Genomic DNA, 18,336 nt, shown 5'->3' with positions numbered 1-18,336 from the left:
CATCTGGTCCCAGGTCTGGGCCTCGAGGAATGAGGCAAACTCCCTAAGTCTGGGAGCCAGTGCCCCTCTGGCCTGGGCATCAGAATGAGGCCCACGGAACACACCTGGACCTGGCTGGACTGGGAGCCCAGCACAGCTCCTGGCCCTGCTGCTGTCTGTCACCCAGGATCCCTGCACACAGGCCTGGCAATACATCACACCCTCCCTCCCTCTCTACTCGGTTTCATTGATGGGGTAGCCCCTGGGATCTGGAAGTTTGAAAGGCCTCCCTGGTGGTGTGCCCCACACCACAGAGGAGTCTAGGTAGCCGGATGACAGCCCCAGCTTCACACTTCCCTGATTTGGTATCTCTGGTACCCAGCATGGACCCTATCTGGAGAGAACCATGTCACATTTCTGGGAAATCCTCAGCCACCTCCCTTTGGAGCCCAGTGAAGAGCGGAGATGCTCTGGGTCCTGCTGGGCCCAGGACTGTCTGGTGTGTGCACTGAAGTCCTGGGCCCCGGAGAACCCCTCAGTCCTGGGTACATCACAACATGGGACCATTTTCATGGACTTTAGCCTGGGTTCAATCAGGACCTGTGGCACAGCCTGGAGCAGGAGAGAAGGGGTAGTCTCCATCTGGCTGCATCACTCACGGGGTGGGAGGGGCTCTAAAGTCCCTAGGCCCAGGCCACACCACAGACCAATCATGTCAGTGACCCAGAAACACTGCCCAATCTCCTCTCCTAAAGCCTCAGTTCTCTCCTCTGTTAAATGGAGCAGCGTCAGTGCCCCCACTGTCAGAGGCACATGAGCAGGCAGGGCTGTGCTGGGGGCACCAGGTGGCTGAGGCTGTTCTGTCCTCCAGGTGATAACGGTGTGCAGTGCATTCCAGATGGGGCCTCCGAATTCTCTGGAGGTAGATGCAGGAGGCTGGGGCACCATACTACACCGCCTGTCACTGGGACAGACCAGTAAGCGCTGACAGTCGGGAGCAGACATAGGCCCATGGGGAGGCTAGCTGAGCCCAGGCTCCTGTGACAGATCTATGACTACAGGCAATCCCAGCACACCTGCCCCTGACCCACCACCAGCCTTCCAGAACCTTCAGCTTGCACAACAGCAGAGAGAGGCACTTGGAACAGAGAGAGATGGCTGGACAGACGAGGTGCCCTGGCTGTCGTAGCTGACATCTTGGGGCTCACGACTTGTTCCCTGATTCTCTGAGCAGCAGAAAGAACCACTACAGACAACACTGACATGCTCACCTGAGGAGGCCGCCTGTGTCTGTTCACTCCACCCTGACAGCAAGCCGGTCAGGAGGCACTGAGACTGCTCCATTTAACAGCAAGCCAGCCAGGAGGCACCACAACTGCCCATTTAACAGACAAGGACACAGAGGCTCCAGAAGAGAGTGGACAGCTTTTCTGGTCATGAGGTGCAAGGACAGTGTTGGACCTGGCTCTCAATGGCAACTCTACAGGCTCAGAGAGGTTCGGCACCTCTCCAGGTGGCACAGCTAGTGAGCAGGGGCCTCTGCCCTCCACTGCCCTGTGCCAGGTCCCAGACTGGCCTTCCCGGAGTGCCAGCGCTCTCTGCAAGGACTGGCAGGCATTCTCCTGCTTCCTCTTCTCTGGCTTGACGTCAGCCCTGAACATTTTACAAAAAAGTAAGGTACAGTGGACTCGTCCAGACCACTCCTGACGGGAGCCAGGGGCAGGAGGGATGAGCAGGCCCTGAGCTGTGACTCACACCACCTGGCTCCATCTTGCTCATCTGTGAATGAAAAGAATGAAAGCTACTGGTTCTCCCTGGGTGAGCTGTGCCCCTGGCGGAAGCCCTGGCAGGGGAGGGAGAGCAGCAGAGGCCAGAGGTGTACCCCAGAGGCTCACTGCTGCTGCTGCTAGGACCCTGAGCATTCCGTCACAGCGACCATATTTTAGGGCCATTTCTACAGAAACCACACCTCCACACATTTTTTCCATTTTAAAGGAACACAAAGGAGAGCCAGAAGAATCAGTGATGTTGAGGAGCCCTAGCTCTGCCACCGAGGGGCTTCCTTGTCCAGGTAGCTCACCGGCATGACTCAGCCGCGCCCATGCTCTGTGTGTGTGGCCCAAGTAAGAGTGTATTTGCTTTTATTTGGTTCACATTCCTCCACACGGTTTCAGAATCAAGCCAGTTAAATGGCTGCAGGACCATCTCATGTTGGGCGGCCCTTTCTGATCTGCAGTCGCTGGCACACAAGGGTCTTACAGGTGGACTCTGCCTCGCACGCCCCCTGGCTGGGAGCAGGCACACAGGGCGGCCTGTCCAGCTGCCCTGTCTCCACTCCAGCAGGCAGCTCTTCCAGGGCAGACAAGCCAGCTGCTCAGAACTTTCTACCTAATCCTGTGCAATGTTCAGTGAGAGTTCAATAGTTATCAATGACAACAGCCACCCTTATGCTCCAGAGAAAACTTGCTAGAACCTATGACCCAGGTTTCACAAAACCTCTGCCCCTCGTGGCCGGGGAAGTCCTGGGTGAGCAGGCAAGGGCTGACCAAGAGTAGAGAGAGCTGGTCTGGGTTCTCGGTGACCAGCCTTGTCATCTCGCAGGGGCCAAAAATTCATCCTACCAGTGAAGACATTCTGTGTCACAACCTGGATGGACACACCAAGTCTTGAGAGGCCTGGGGATGACAGGGGCTGGCTGGACACTTGCTGGAGCTGGCATCGCTCCATGTCCCTCGGCACTGAGGAGCCTGGGTGCTCCCGTTCTGCCAGCCCAGAGCCCGTCCCCACAATGCCAGCCTGGCATGTGGGGGCCTCTGCTTGTGGATGAAGGCATGCCTGCAATAGTGCTGGGTTCTTCCAGATGTGTGACCACAGAGCCCACCTCTGACCCCCAAGCACAGAGCCCTGAAACTAGGTCCCCCTCCCAGAGCAAGTCCAGCCTGGTGGTGAGGATCAGTGAGGCACTGTGGCCATGCAGGACCTGTTGTTCAGCATCCCCTGCAGCCCTGGTAAGTCCCTGGGCCAGCCAGGGGATGGGCATCCCAGTGTGACGCACGAGGCAGCAAAGCGGCACTTAACCAGGAAGGCAGTGCGGGAGCAGGGGCAGAGCCAGGGGCTGGTCTCTGGGGCAGCCTGACCACAGGCAGCACTCTGGGGCCCGTGGGAAACAGCACAGGGCAGGTCATCCTAACTCCCGGCAGCTCAGCACATCCCTTACTTCTCCCAACAACTGAATTAAGTTGGGACAGGGCGAAGGTGAAAACTGCTCTGCTTGACCTCTTGCCCTTTGAGTGACCTTCGTTAAAGTCCTGGCTACAACTTTCACTTCAAGTCAAACTGACAGGAAATGGGTTTCAGGGTCTCAGTCATCTCTAAAAGGAGCTAATGCAGCACTTAATACTTATGGAACAAAGTGGGCACAAATTTTTAAAAATCTGTTTCCTCCTGCTCTGGGGGCTGTCTTAGTAGAGCCAGACTGCAGAGCCATGGACTGCTAGCACCCATGGGCTCACTCGCTCGTTTTAGAACAAGTGAACACTGAGGGTGGTGAGCAGTGAACCAGATACTCTGACAGCGCTGGCTGGTTAATTGAAATAAGGTCCCCCTTCCCTTCCTCCCTCCCCCTCCTTTATCTTACTCTTGGAAGTAGAGCCAATGCTGTGTCTAGAAATAGAAGGTATTTGTAAGAATAATAATAAAATTACTAAACAATGTGGTCAATCCAGTTCTGAGCTCTGGCCCTTTCACTCTGTTGAAAGGGAAAGGAGTTGGCAAGTGTTAAAGAGATGCTAAAAGCATCCCAGCACCACCAGGTAGACTGAATGCAAACTGAGATGGGATAATACTATTCAAAGGCTGTTGAAAGCACCTCACTGGATGCTGAGAGTGCCAGTCACATATTTAGCCTGGTAATGACAAGGAGACATACCCACCAAGTTTTGGGGGTCCCTGAGACCAGGCAGTGAGAAGGGAATCCCAATTCACCCCCGTGGGGTGCTGCTTCACCTCCTCCATGCTAGTTCAGGGGACAGATGCTGAGCTCTGAGCTGAGGATGGAGCCTCCAGACCCAGGGAGGGTGCCCAGCGCCTCCCTGTGCACGCCCCAAGGACGTTACCTGGGCGGGAGCACTGCAGGACAGATGAGCCAGGTCCCCGATCCTGGCTGCGGCCCGGGGGTCACTGGAGCTGATCAGAACCGGAGCACTAATTTCCATGGAATGCCTGTGGCTGGTGGCCTGAGAGGACCTGTGTGTCACGCTGAACGCGGTGAAGGAGTGGCGTTTCTTGGCATTCTTCTTGCCGTCCACACGCTGTTGAAAGGCACTGACTGCCCCTGTGCTGCTTAAAGTGGGACCTGGGGCCGCACTGGCCACCGCGCTGGGGTCAGAGGGCAACGAGGCATGGCAGCCAGACACAGCAGCTGGGCAGAGCTTGTCCATCTCAATAAGCTGCTTGGCAGAGTCGTTGAGCTAAGTGAGAAAGGGGAGAGGGGCTTCATTAAACAGCAATCACACGTCACACCCCGCTTCCTGAGATCTCCCAGCCTGCATTCACATTTAAAACTGACAATGTGTTCAGACTGGTCCGATCCTTCTAACAGGGCATCTGGTATGAATGGTGCAGAGAAAACACAGCGAAGGCCGAGTGCAACCTGAGCATCTATTGAAAAGTTTCTACAGCAGCTGTTTCCCAGGGGCTGGCTACCACATCTGCCCCCATGTAGCCCCATCTTTTCCTGGGCTGCCCACTTCTGAGGGACCGGAGAGAGAGGAGCAAGGAACTCCCAGCCATCACCTGACAGTCACCATGACAACGGGTTCCTGGCCTGCCTTGCAAATCTGGTCACCCTGGTAGGAGATTTCAAGGCATGTGACCAGAAGGTACTTTCTAACCAGTGGTGGCTGCAGGTGGCATGAAAGTGCAGCCGGTGAACAGGAGCCGTGGATGTTCTCCAGCCTGTCTCAGGCTGTCAGGACCGCGAGCTGATGTGACCCTGGTCCGGGAGGAGTCAATGCTGCAGTTTTCTAGCCACTCAGCAAGGATGCGGGAAACAGCTCCTTCCCTGCTCTCCTGTCTACTCACAAAACAGTGGCGCCTTTACAGGGAGAGCTTGATCCTGGTGGCGCTTATCAAGGAAGGCAGGACGGGCTCAAGTCCCTGACAGCCTGTGGTAACTGGGCACCAGTGCTCCGGGGGCCACACAGGCAGTGCCTGGAGCCTCGGGGCTCTGGGAGGAGAGGTGCCCTGTTCTGCTCGGGGTCTGGCGGGGCCTCAGGTTAGGTGAAGGGTCAGGTCATTGTCTAGGAGCCAGAGCGTGCACCCGGCTCCTCTGCCTGGAGCAAGTTTTTCATCCAAGGCGTCCAGGGGAGCCCCTTCCCTCTGAGGCTGCACTGGCTCCACCTCAGTTCACCTAGAGGTGGGACCTGCAGCGATGGAAGGAGTGACGCAGAGGGAGCCGGGTTCTGCATGTTCAGTGCGGCCAGGAAAATGTGCTGTGAAAACAAGCTCGGGACCAGCTCCACAAGATGGGTTACATAAACGCCTGTATGCTAGATAAATGTTGGCAGAATTCTATTCTTTTTCTTTTCCTCCCCTCTTTTCAGAAGTTGCAGAAGAAACTGAGTTGATGCCAGTTAGCCCCTAGGACCTGCCCTGGGAACAAGAGGGAACTTAGCCGCTGCTTCTGCTCTCTCCTCACCTGACAGGCAGGGCGTGGGAGCCACGGTGGGGCAGGCTGGGCACATGCCCGTCTGCAGACTAGGCCCGGCTGGTGCAGGGACGCAGCAGCCACAGCGACACCTCCACCAGCCTCCTGATGGGGCCGGCATGCAGCCAGAGCCCACTGTGGCCACGAGCAGAGCCTGGCAGAGTGCGGGATGGGTTCCCAAGGCTGGCTGAGGTTCTGTCCCCAGCTCATCTTTTCTCCTTCCAGACGCCACATTCCCAAATGTCTAGCCTTTGGTCAGAGCACTGTGTGGTCCCCAGGGGAAAGCTTGCCCTGAGAGGTCACTGCTGGCTCTGATTCCAGCTCTGCTTTCTGAATGCAGTCAATAGAGAAGCCTGGGGCTCTCCCTGACCTGACCCAGAACAGGTGAGAATAGCCAGGAGCCTGTGGGTGGACAGGGATGTCCCCAGTCCCAGGTGATTTCTTCTCCATGGGCTCAAAGGTGGAAAGTCCTCCCACTCTGAAGCAGCACCTGTTTTCCTTGAATTTACTTCCAGATGTGGGCCTTGGCCACAGTTTCCTATGACCAGAGGGAAGCACAGCTGTGTCTTCCTTTCCTCAAGAGGCCTGCAGAGCAAGGTCTAAGGTAGCTGGCCATCCGCAGCCCAGACATGTTGACGGATGCTTTCCTGCATGTTGTCCCAGCCACACAGGGTGGGAAGAGCAGCACACTCCTGAGGGGTCCTGAGGAGTGCGGATTCCAAGTGCCCACAGCAGAGCACCTCCATGGTCCTGCCAGGATGTGGGGGCAGAGATATTCCTACCACAGACCAAAGGCCGGGGTTAGCAGAGCTGAGCCAGTCTTAACACCAGAGACCCAGAGTGTCAGGGTGTCCAGGCAGAGCCAACCACCACGTGCCATCCCCAAGCCAGTCTCACACAAGTACAATGGGGTCAGAAGTGGCCCTGGAGTCAGTCCCCCTGCTTAGGGCATGGGTCAGGAGTCAGCTTGGTCACCACTGTACACCCACAGTCTCTTCTACAGGGTAGGACTGTGGCATGGAGTGTCCAGGGGAGGGACCGCCAAGGCCAGTGGTGAGGGACAGTGAGGTTCACCAAAGATAAGTCTCCCTTCTTCCTGCTTTGGCCAAGCTGTGCTGGTCAGGAAGCAAGGGAGTGCCCGGCGAGCCAATGCCCTGCATGCTTCCTGCTTCCAGCGGGCTCAGCTTCCCCTGCACGGAGGCCACTGCAGATGGAAAGGCCTCTGGCTGCTGGAGGGGCAGGCAGGTCAGGCGGGTTCTCCAGGTCAGCAACTCCCTCCCTGGAGGCAGAGACCCCTCCTTCAGCACTCACTGCCAGGGCCAGCCCCTGCCTAAGTGACTAGGGAAGAGGAAGGCACAGGGCCCTGCTGGAACACAGCACATCTGCAAGCCGGGGTGGGGTGGGGGTTGGGGGCACAGAGAGGGCCAAAGGAAGCGAAAGCAAAGACCGAACAGTGCAGAGTTTAATATTGCAGGAAAGGCACAACCCAAGAGCCAGTTGAGAGAAGGGTGAATCAACAGAGGCCACTGCGGGGGCATTTTCAAGCTTGGGGAATGGACTGAGCAGAGTCCGGAATGAGGCATAGGGTTCAGATGGGAGCAGAGAGAGCAAATGTGGCAGGGAAATGCACAAAGGCAGGAGGTCCTTGCAGGCAGGTAAAGGCAAACTGAAGTCAGCTTTGCACCTGCCTGTCACCCTGTGCAGGAGTCACACCCATGTCCTTGAGCTGGAAAGTGGGCTGGAGCCAGCGGGGGCCAGGCCGGGAAGGACACACCACCACACAGAGGAGTCTGGCATTGGTCAGGAGACACTGAGGCTCTTATTCAGGGTCACTGCTAGGGTCTGTGTGCCACGGCTTGAGACTTGATAAGTTAAAACATTTTTTAAAAGACAAAGCTCCGCTGAATTGCAGCAGTGGGAGCACAGACACTTCCCTTCTGCAAGGCCAGGCAAATCCTATACACACAGTCCTTGCTGGGCCATCAGCATTTTCACTACAAATACCCAGCTTTCAGAGGGAGGTTACGAAAAACTTACTCCAGGCCATCACACATGTGATCTAAATCTAGGATTATTTACTTTGAAATGCTTCCTCCAACAGGCTCAGCTGCTCTGCTCTATTTTGTCTTTTAGTCACTTGCTTCCTCAACAGTCCTACCTCGAAGTCACTAAAGCTCCTGTTCCCTCCCACAGCTCTGCGCAGGGCTCTCCAGAGTGGGCCCTCAGGGCCCAGTACTCTGCACCCACCCTGCAGGGCCAAGTGCGAAACAGAAGAGCAGGAGGGCACAATGGCCCTCATTTATGGGCATCGGGATATGGTCTAAACACTCCCCGCCAACGTGTCTCCACTTGGAAGGTTATTATACAGAAATAATATGCCTGAGGCTGGGCTAAAAGAATTCCCTTCTTCCAAAGTAGCAGACCCGACTGTCGCGCTTAGTTCCACTGTTGCTCCATTAAGTCAGTATTGCATATTCCATTTTCAAGATCAGGAAATCCAGGCACCAACAGGTCAGGTGTGTGCACGTCCAGCATGCACGGTACCACACGGAGCTGAGCACAGCGCCAGGAGCTGGCAGTGCTGGCCACCGCCTAAGCCACGCAGCTCAGGGATGGGCCTGGCAACTGGCACCGCCAACACTGTCCAAGTTGGAAAACTTCTCTCAAGGTGCACATGTCCACACCGCATGGGCCCATTGTTGCAGGGCACCTGCAGCTACCAGCATCTGCCCGGGACAGTGGCTCCTGCATCAGGACTGTTCAGAGCAGCCATAACTTCCCATTTCCTCCTACTCCAACTGGGGGAACCAGATGGCTCTGCTCTGCACTGAGTACCCACCTATCTAAAAGAAGTGTGTGTCTATCATTTTACTTTTCATTCAATCCCAGAGGCTTCCCCGCTTTGCTTTCTCCCGCCTCCCTAATTTATCACCAATGCATTTCATGTAACCCACTTGCATCTTCTCTTTTGATTGTAATCTATAAAATAGGGTGCAAAACTGCCATCTCTGGAACATTTTCTCAATCCCTTGAGGTTTTGCTTCCCGGAAATTGTTGAAAGTTTGGCTCAAATAAGCTCACAAAAATTCTCTATAGGTTTGAATGTTTCTTACATTGACATGACCCTCTTTTCAAGATTCTGTCTCACCAACTTTATTAGTTCAGCTGTGATATTCCTCCACACACAGCCACCCTTTTCCTCCAACCATAGGAACATCTAAAAAAGTCAGAAGAACTGAAGAGTTCCTTCTTTCCATTGTTTAACTGGTTCCACAAGTGGTCCGTTAGAGTTGGCTGTAGCATCCTGGCTGCACCTGAATTGGGAACCAGGTTGAATAAAGAAGGGTCTCCACAGCAACTTACAGGAGCCATGAAACTCCTCCCGAACTCTGAGGCCAACATGGGATTTTGACACGTGGTCTGGGAAAGTGCCACCGGGGGGGCTGTGCAGAGCATGGTTACCGAGAAACCACTAGTTCTGTTGAGAGGACTTAAACTGAAAGTGTGTAGGAGAAATTTTTTAAAAAAGGAATACGACTGGAAAATCAGACACACAAAGTTAGAGGCATCACACTATCTGCTACGAAACTATACTACAGAGCGGTAGTAATCAAAACAGCATGATACTGGCATAAAAACAGATCAACAAATAATGATAGCCCAGATATAAACCTACACTAATATGGTCAATTAATCTATGACAAAGGGAGGCAAGAACATGCAAAGGGGTAAAGATAGTCTCTTCAATAAATGATGCTGGGAAAACTGGACAGATACATGCAAAAAATGAAGCTAAACCACTTCCTTACACCATATAAAAACAAACCTCAAAACAGATTAAAGACTTAACTATAAGAGCAGAAACCATGGCACCCCTAACAGAAAACATAGGCAATAAACTCTTAGATGTTGTTCTTAGCAATATTTTTTTGGATATATCTCCTTGGGCAAGGGAAATAAACAAACAAACAAAAAACCAAATGGGACCACATCCAATTAAAAAGTTTTTGCACAGCAAAGAAAACCATCAATTAAACTAAAAGGCAACCTACTGAATGGAAGAGGGTATTTGCCAATGACAAATCCAACAAGTGGTTAATCTCCAAAATACATGAGGAATTCATACACCTTAACACCAAAAACACATAAAATATGATCAAAAAATGGAAGAAGATCTGAATAGACACTTCTCCAAAGAGGACATACAGATGGCCAACAGACATATGAAAAGATGCTCAATGTCACTAATCATCAGAAAAATGCAAATTAAAGCTCTAATAAGATATCACTTCACACCTTCCAGAATGGCTCTCAGCAATAAATCAGTAAACAACAAGTGTTTGTTAGGATGTGGAGAAAAGGGAACTCTCATGCACTACTGGCAGGAATGCAAATTTGTGTAGCCACTATGGAAAACAGTACGGAGGTTCCTCAAAAAAATAAAAAATAAAACTACCATATGACCCACCATTCTCATTTCTGGGTATTTATCCAAAGAAATCAAAACACTATTTCAAAAAGATATGAAAGCAACCCAAGTGTCCATCAGTAGATGAATGGATAAATAAGTGGTGGTACATATATTCAATGGAATATTACTCAGCCATAAAAAAGAATAGAATCTTGCCATCTGCAACAATATGAATGGTCCCAGAGGGTATTATGCTAATGAAGTCAGACAGAGAAAGACAAATACCATATGATTTAATTTACATGGGGAATCTAAAGAGCACAATAAATGAATAAACAAATCACATCATCATATCAATGAATGCAGAAAAAGCATTTGATAAAACCCAGCACCCATTTATGATAAAAGCTGTCAGCAAAATAGGAATAAAGGAACATATCTTGACACAATAAGGGCCATATGTGACAAAAGCACAGCCAACATCATGCTCAATGGGCAAAAAGTACACGTTTCCCTTAAGATCAGAACAAGACAGGGATGTCTGCTTTCACCATTCTTATTCAAGACAGTACTGAAGGTCCTAGCCAGAGATATCAGACAAGAAGAAGAAATAAAAGTCATTCAAATTGGAAAGAAAGAAGTAAAACTGTCATTATTTGTAGATCACATGATACTATATATAGGGAACCTTAAAGATTCCACCAAAAAAACTGCTAGAACTGATAAATGAATGCAGTAAAGTAGCAGGATATAAAATAAATATCCAGAAATCAATTGTATTTCTATACACCAATAATGAAATATCAGGAAGGGACATTAAGAAAACAATCCCATTTACAATTGTATCAAAAAAACATAAAATACCTAGGAATAATTTTAACCAAGGATGTAAAAGACCAGTACACAAAAAATTATATGACACTGAAGAAAAGCCCTGCTGGCCTGGCTCAGTGGCTGAGCATCGACCTATGATCCAGGACATTACGGTTCAATTCCCAGTCAGGGCACTGCCCAAGTTGTGGGCTTTATCCCCAATGTGGGGTGTGCAGGAGGAAGCCAATCAATGACTCTCTCATCATTGATGTTTCCATCTCTCTCTCCCTCTCCCTTCCTCTCTCTGAAATCAATAAAAATATATGTATATATTTTTTAAAAGAAGATATAAATAAGTGGAAGCATATACAGTGTTCATGGATAAGAAGAATTAACATCATTAAAATGTCCGTACTACCCAAAGCAGTCTATAGATTCAGTACAATTCCTATCAAAATACCAATGGCATATTTCACAGAACTAGAACAATTAATCCAAAAATTCATATGGAATCACAAAAGGCCCCAAATAGCCACAGCAATCTGGAGAAAGAAGAACAAAGTGGGAGGAATCACACTACCTGATATCAAAGTATACTACACGGCTATAGTAATCAAAACAGCCTGGTATTAGCCTAAAAACAGACATATAGATCAATGGAACAGAACAGAGCCCAGAAATACACCCATGGCTCCACGGTCAATTAGCATTTGACAAAGAAGACAGGAACATACAATGGTGTAAAGACAGTCTATTCAATAAATGGTGCTGGGAAAATTGGACTGATACTGGCAAAATGATGAAACTAGACCACCTTCTAACACCATACACAAGAATAAACTCAAAAGACTTGAAACCATAAAAATCCTAGAAGAAAAACATAGGCAGTAAAGTCTCAGACATTTCTTGTAGCCAAATTTTTTATGATCTATCACTTCAAGCAAGGGAAACAAAAGAAAAATAAACAAATGGGACTACATCAAACTACAGAGTTCTTGCACAGCAAGGTAACCATCAACAAAACAAAAAGACAACCCACTAACTAGGAGAACATATTCCCTAATGGTATATCCAGTAAGGGGTTAATATCCAAAATTTATAAAGAACTTATAAAACTCAACAGCAAAAAAACAAGCACTCCAATTTAAAAATGGGCAAAGGACGTGAATAGACACTTGAAAGAGGACATACAGATGGCCAATAGGCATATGAAAGGATGCTCAACATCACTAATCATGAGAGATGCAAATCAAAACCACAATGAGATACCACCTCACACCTGTCAGAATGGTTATTATCAATAAACCAACAAACAGTAAGTGCTGGCCAGGATGTGGAGAAAAGGGAACCCTCATGCAGTGTTGGTGGGAATGCAGACTGGTGCAGTCACTGTGGAAAGCAGTATGGAGATACCTCAAAAAATTAAAAATGGAACTGCCTTATGACCCAGCCATTCCACTTCTAGGAATATATCCAAAGAAACCTGAAACACTAATTTGAAAGAATATATGCACCTCTATGTTGATTGCAGTATTGTTTACAAAAGCCAAGATTTGGAGGTAGCCCAAGTGGATTTTAGATGAGTGGATAAAAAAGCTGTGATACATTTACACAATGGAATACTACTAGGCCATAAAAAAGGAGGAAATCTTATTTTTTTTGAGAGCATGGGTGGACCTGGGGAATATTATGCTAAGTGAAGTATGGTAGTCAGAGAAAGACAAATGCCATGTGATTGCACCTATATGTAGAATCTAATAAACAAAATAAACAAAGAAACAAAATAGAAACAGACTCTTAGACACAGAGAACAGACTGACAGCTGTCAGAGGGGATGGTGTAGTGGGGCTGGGTGAAAAGGTAAACGGATTAAGGAAAAAAAACACCTCCTAGACAAACAACAGTATGATGAATGTCAGAGGGATAGGGGTTAGGGGGAGGTAGAAAGTAAAGGGGGAATAAATGGTGATGGAAGGAGACTTGGCTTGGGGTAGTGAACACAAAATACAATATACAGATGATGTATTATAGAACTGTACACCTGAAACCTATATAATGTTATTAACTAATGTCACCCCAATAAATTCAATTTAAAAAAGTAATGATGTCTAAAAATTAAAGTAGGAACAGGGAGAGATGCTATTCATTTTAGCATCCTGTTTTCATAGACTAGACAAAGAGACCCAACTTGGAAGCAGCCAGGTGCCTCCTATGAGGACTGTGTCATTCCAGCAGCCCTTGGAAACATGTGGAGGGCACATGTAGTTTCACTTGCCTCTAAGGTGTCAGCAGCTCTGGGGGGCAGTTTGCAACAGCTATGTGAATCTGCCCCCACCTCTTGTCCTCCTGCAGATGACAGCAGCGTTCACATGTAACCTGTGTGACCTGCTGTTGGCGCTGAGAATCAGACAGGCACTCTGGTCCTCTACTTACACCTGCAACATGGCCATGAGCCCAGAAAATGACCTCGATGCCATCACCATCAGCATGTCCTTACTTGGTGAGGGCATCCCTCCACCAGCCAGAAAATACACTGCATTCCCTCTCTCCAGCCCCTGTTCAAAATGGCCAACCCTTACTTCCTGGGCACTCATCCCAATTACTATGAACCCATTCCTTGAGTTCAGCCTCTTAATACTGGGCAATGTTCCTTTCCTGTGCCAGCAATCATGCTCTCATATCAGAGTGAAGGCCCATGAGCAGGGAGATTTCACAAAGACGCTGATATAAATGAAAATTAGAAAATAGAGCCCCTGGCTGGGTAGCTCAGTTGGTTAGAGTGTTGTCCCAATACACTAAGATTGGGAGTTCAATCCCAGTCAGGGCATACAAGAAGCAACCAATGAATGCATAAATAACTGGAGCAACAAATCGATGTTTCTCTCTCTCCCTCTCTCAAAATCATTTTAAAAAAAAAAGAAAACAGAAGACTTCCCTCATTTGCTAAGAAGGTGTGAACATCGGCAGAGGCCCATGAGCAATAAGCTGTGAGTAGCACCTTAGCAGGTGTGTCCTGTAATCAGAACCACTTATTAGAAGTCTTGTGATTAGTATAAGGACCTTGCAACTATTTTGCTTGAACATAAACTTAAACAGACAAAATGGTGGTTTTTCAGCCAAGGAGAGGAATAAGAGGAGGACCACTTATTTTCCATTTCCTGTGAGAAGTCGGGACACCTCTGCCGGGAAGGTGGCAGACCTCAGACGGCAGTGGCAGGGGGCATCTGGCTCCCACAGAGATGCTGCAGTCCCGGGAGATGCCCGCTTTCCGCTGTGCTCGCCATGCAGGGGACCACTTCTAACCAGAGGACTGATGTGAACAGCCTCACAGGGTCCTTCTCCCTACAAGGTGCAGATCTTAGGGAGCTAAGGAAGAGGAGGGTGCACAGTAAAAATATATGACTGTCAGAATTCAGAATTCAGAAGACAGGTGGCAGCTTCACCCATGGGTCCCAGGGCCAGGCCACCACCATTGACACAGTCCAGGGGCCTCTAACCTTTTCAGTGATTGTGTACCTCCACCAGTAAAGCCTTTCTGGGCACACCTCCTGCATATCACATATGTTTCCTAGTATGCCATTATATTATATCCATATAAAACACGCACACTATCAAAAATTAAAGCTGTTTAAGTAAAAAAAACTAAATTGTAAATCGAATAGAAGCTGTATTATTTCCTTCCCTTACTCACAAAACTGTACACGTCCCACTTTGGAGATCTCTAGTAAGACCAATGGTTTTCATACTGTCAATTTAGTGGGTCCTGACCAGCAGCTTTAAAAAAATACCCCAGATTAGAAGAGAAAATATCAGAACCCATCGGTGTTCGCAGGCTAAAAGCAGTTCCAGGAAATGCTGGGTCAGCTCCACATAGACACCGCTGTGTATGCCCTTGGTTGGGATATAAATGCATTTCTCATTATGTGTCACAATCCAGAAAGACGGAAAGCCATTGGCATTCGGGGGGAAGAGAGACATTTGCCGGGTAAGAAGTAAAGAGCCCTCCCCTTCCCGTCTGCACACGTGTGAGCGTCCGGTGCAGGGAGTAGCGCCCTGGCGCACTGCGTGGCACCCTCATCTGGCAGCCAGGAGCCTCTCCGGGGCCCCGCCTCCCTGCAGAGGGCACCCTTCTCCTCTGAATGCAGCCAGCCCTTCCCCGTCTGGGGAAGCCCAGGCTTGAACACGCGGCCAGCTGCGCAGGGGTGTCTGACTACTAGCTTGTGTTCACAGTCCCATCTGTCCTCACAGGCCCTGGGCACCTGTGAGAGGATGGGACATTTGTGCATCTGGAGCCTCTCTCGGGCAGGAAATCAATTCCCAAGGTCAGGAGGCAAGACCTATGTGTCCACAAGGCCCAGGACACTGCCTGTGGCCGGCTTCCTTTGTGGCCAAGGGACAGAGAAATGCTTGACATTCTAACCTGCTTCATCGCCACTTAATTTTAAACAAACACTTGGAACGCCTCCAGACAGCAAGCATTTCCTCCCTCCCTCCCTCCCTCCCTCCCTCCCTCCCTCTCCTTTTCCCTCTGTCTCCCACTCTCTCTGTCTCCTCCCCTCCTTCCCTGTCTCTCTGTCTCTCTGAGACCTCAGGGCAGCCCCTGTGACAAGACAGTCAAGATCTCAGAGTTCTGAAAATTACAGCTGCCTCCTTCCCCTCGCCAACAATCATCTCACGGAGGCAGAGTGACGGGGACAGTGTCCTGGGTGGAGATGGGGTCAGAGGTGATGGGGAGCAGCCGGGCCAGGGCCCTGGAGAGTCCTTTGCTCTGAGGTGGGTGGTCAGGGACATCTGACACCTCACCATGGTCCCCTGACCACTCAGCTGAGGACAGGCTATAGGTTCTGAGGCTGTGAAGCTAATGTGACAATGTCACTGGAAATTCTCACAATTTAATGGAAAAAGCAAGATAGAAGTACTTACGCAGCACAATCCCAAATTTGTTCAAAATATATGTAAATTTATACATAGAAGAGAGTAAAGAAAACAATACGCTAACATTTCATTTCATTCTTTTCTTACACATATATTCACTAGTAGGATTACAGGTGATTTTCAGTTTCTTCTTCACACTTTTTTGAATTTCCTCATTTTGACCAAGAGCCAGCTATTATTTTTATAATCAGAAAGTCATAAACAACAAAACAAAGGACCACATTAGCCTGGGGTATCTGCCAATCTCTGGGGAGACCCGAGTCATGGCAGGGATAGATTTTTCCATTTTGTGCGAAGTGTGAGGCATCTTGGAGACTCCAGTGTTTTCCAGGTTAGTGAGCTGCAGTCACTTTTAAGAGCACGAGGTCTCAGGGAAGGTCTGGCAAAGGCTTCCTCCTCCCGCCCGGCTGAGCGGTGCCACTCCTCGGGGGGACCGCAGATCGTGCGGGGCCTTCCCTGGCATCACGCTCCCACGGGGCTGCCACGGGGCACCCGAGAACTCAGAGGCGGAAAGGACCCCACCAGGCCCAAAGGGCAGCAAAGTGGAATTCAAAGAGCTGAGCAGAGGAGGGGCACCCACAGGCTGGGCGCCCAGGCCGCTCCGGGCAGCGGGGAGGGCACGGAGCCCATTTCACACAGGCGGGGCTGTGAAATGAGGCGGGCTGACCCTGCGCTGGCAGCAAGGCCGCTCCTCCCCTCTCATCGCCTCCCTGCCAGGCAGCTGTTGCTGGGCAGAAGGTCTGACAGAATCCTTTTTACTTTGTGTAACAGACCCGAAGTAGGAAGATGCACCCATCACCCCTCAGCAGCCACCGCCACTGCCTTCTGTCTCATCCCCTGCGTGCCCCTCCGCTGTTCCTCGCAGTGTGTTAACGCAAATGGCAGAAACGCACCATTCCACCTGTGAGGCTCGGCGTGCCATCTGACAGACAGGGTGTGGCTGTCACTGGGCCACCTGCACTGAGCAGAGCTGGGGCCCTGGGCTCCCTTTCTTCTCCGCTCCCCCAGCTCCCTAGCTCCAGGCAAGGGGCAGGTTTGCTGGCTCCACTCTGTGTGTGTGTGTGTGGGGGGGGTCCTAGGGTCTATGCTTGAGGGGGAGGAACTAGCAAGTTTCTTTGCTTCCAAATCTGATCTACATTCTGCCACTGAAATTTATCAATAATAAAGTTAGCATTTCAGTTTCTATCTCTCAGATATTCATCTTTTTCTCAGCTAGATCTAAGAACAGGGTATGAAGACTTACTATGACTAAAAAAAACCCAATGACAACCCAATAAATTTTCCCTAAAACTTACATATTTAAGATGTTAACATATAAACTGTGTTACAAATTTAAGATAAGAAATACAAACAAGAGAAGAGTTTCAACACACATTCGTCCCCTTTTCAGTACAAAAAAGTTTACAGAGGCATAAACTGACCCCCTGGGATTATTCCTGGGGCTAGTCCTCTGTACCTGGCCTTGGGCCTGGCCTCAGCCCTGGCTCAGCACGTGGCTCGCAGCCCGAGCCTGCCACTGAGCCTCAGCGCTGGGCTCCAACATAGGGCTTCTCCAGCCCAGCCCCCTGCACCCTCAGCAGAAACTGCAGGCCCCCTGAGAGCCTGGGCTGGCCTCGCCCCCGCCTCTCCCACACTGCCATCCAGACCTCAGGCTCTGGCCCTCGCATGACATGGGTCACCCCTCTTCTGAAAGCTGGATGATTTTGGACCAGGTCCCCTTGCCCTACATGCTTCATGGATACTCATTCTCCAAATGGCTGCTTCCCTTCACTCCAAATGAAACAGATGACAACTCCAAATTGCTTTCTCAAAGGACTGCAGTTCTTTTTCCACATTCATACCACAGACTCAAAAACAACATACTAGCAGTAGGATTATTTTGCAACAAGGTACGGGGCGTGACAGAGCCGGGCCGGAGCCCGATGGATTGGTGCTTGAGCTAGCCCCCTGCTCCATGCCAAGGCAGGGAGGAGCCCGGCCTGTTAGGGGGGCAGAGGCAGGCCAGCCAGCAAGGTGGGGGCAGTGAGCAGGGTGGTGGGCAGGTGGGCAGGCGAGTGATCCAGGTGGATCCCAGGGCCTTAGGCTGCGGTGAGGAGCCTGGACTTATTCTAAGAGCAGTGTGCCCTGCTGGAGGCTGTAAGTGGAAGTGAGGCAGCCCGTTATCTTTGTAGAGAAGGTTCGGGTGGCTGTGTGGGAATGGACTACAGACAGGAGATGGGGTGACAGGCTGGCTGGGAGAGTGCTGACAGATAAAACTGGCCTGGCTGGGGCTGTCCTGACGTCTTCGACCGCATCCGAAGGGGCCCAAGACCAGGTGGGTTTCTGACCACCACATCTGGAAAACTTTTATTCTAGTAGATTCTTTTTATAATCATTTTACACTATCAGCCTCCTAAACTGCCCCTGCCCCCAGGCAAAAGCAGAAGTGGGCTTAGAAATGACAAGGACATGGTCAGGGAGGAGTCAGTGGACACAGGGACAAAGTTCGTGT

The 18,336-nt window shown here is 50.2% G+C and overlaps 1 protein-coding gene across 4 annotated transcripts in view; it reads right to left on the bottom strand.

Moving 5' to 3' along the window:
- SH3RF3 (SH3 domain containing ring finger 3) overlaps window positions 1-18,336 on the bottom strand; it is a 288,903-nt gene that overhangs the window by 58,512 nt on the left and 212,055 nt on the right. For 2 of the 4 annotated variants that reach the window (XM_081146033.1, XM_081146034.1), the window contains one exon: window positions 4,095-4,448. The exons of the other annotated variants lie outside the window; for them this stretch is intronic. In XM_081146033.1, coding sequence (XP_081002159.1) covers window positions 4,095-4,448 — 354 coding nt within the window. The remainder of the gene's footprint in view (window positions 1-4,094; window positions 4,449-18,336) is intronic. 4 annotated transcript variants of the gene reach the window in all.

Source organism: Miniopterus schreibersii (genome assembly GCF_964146895.1).
Source record: "Miniopterus schreibersii genome assembly, chromosome: 8".
NCBI lineage: Eukaryota > Metazoa > Chordata > Mammalia > Chiroptera > Miniopteridae > Miniopterus > Miniopterus schreibersii.
Note: the sequence above shows the minus strand (reverse complement) of the source record. Positions and strands in the feature narration are given on the sequence as shown.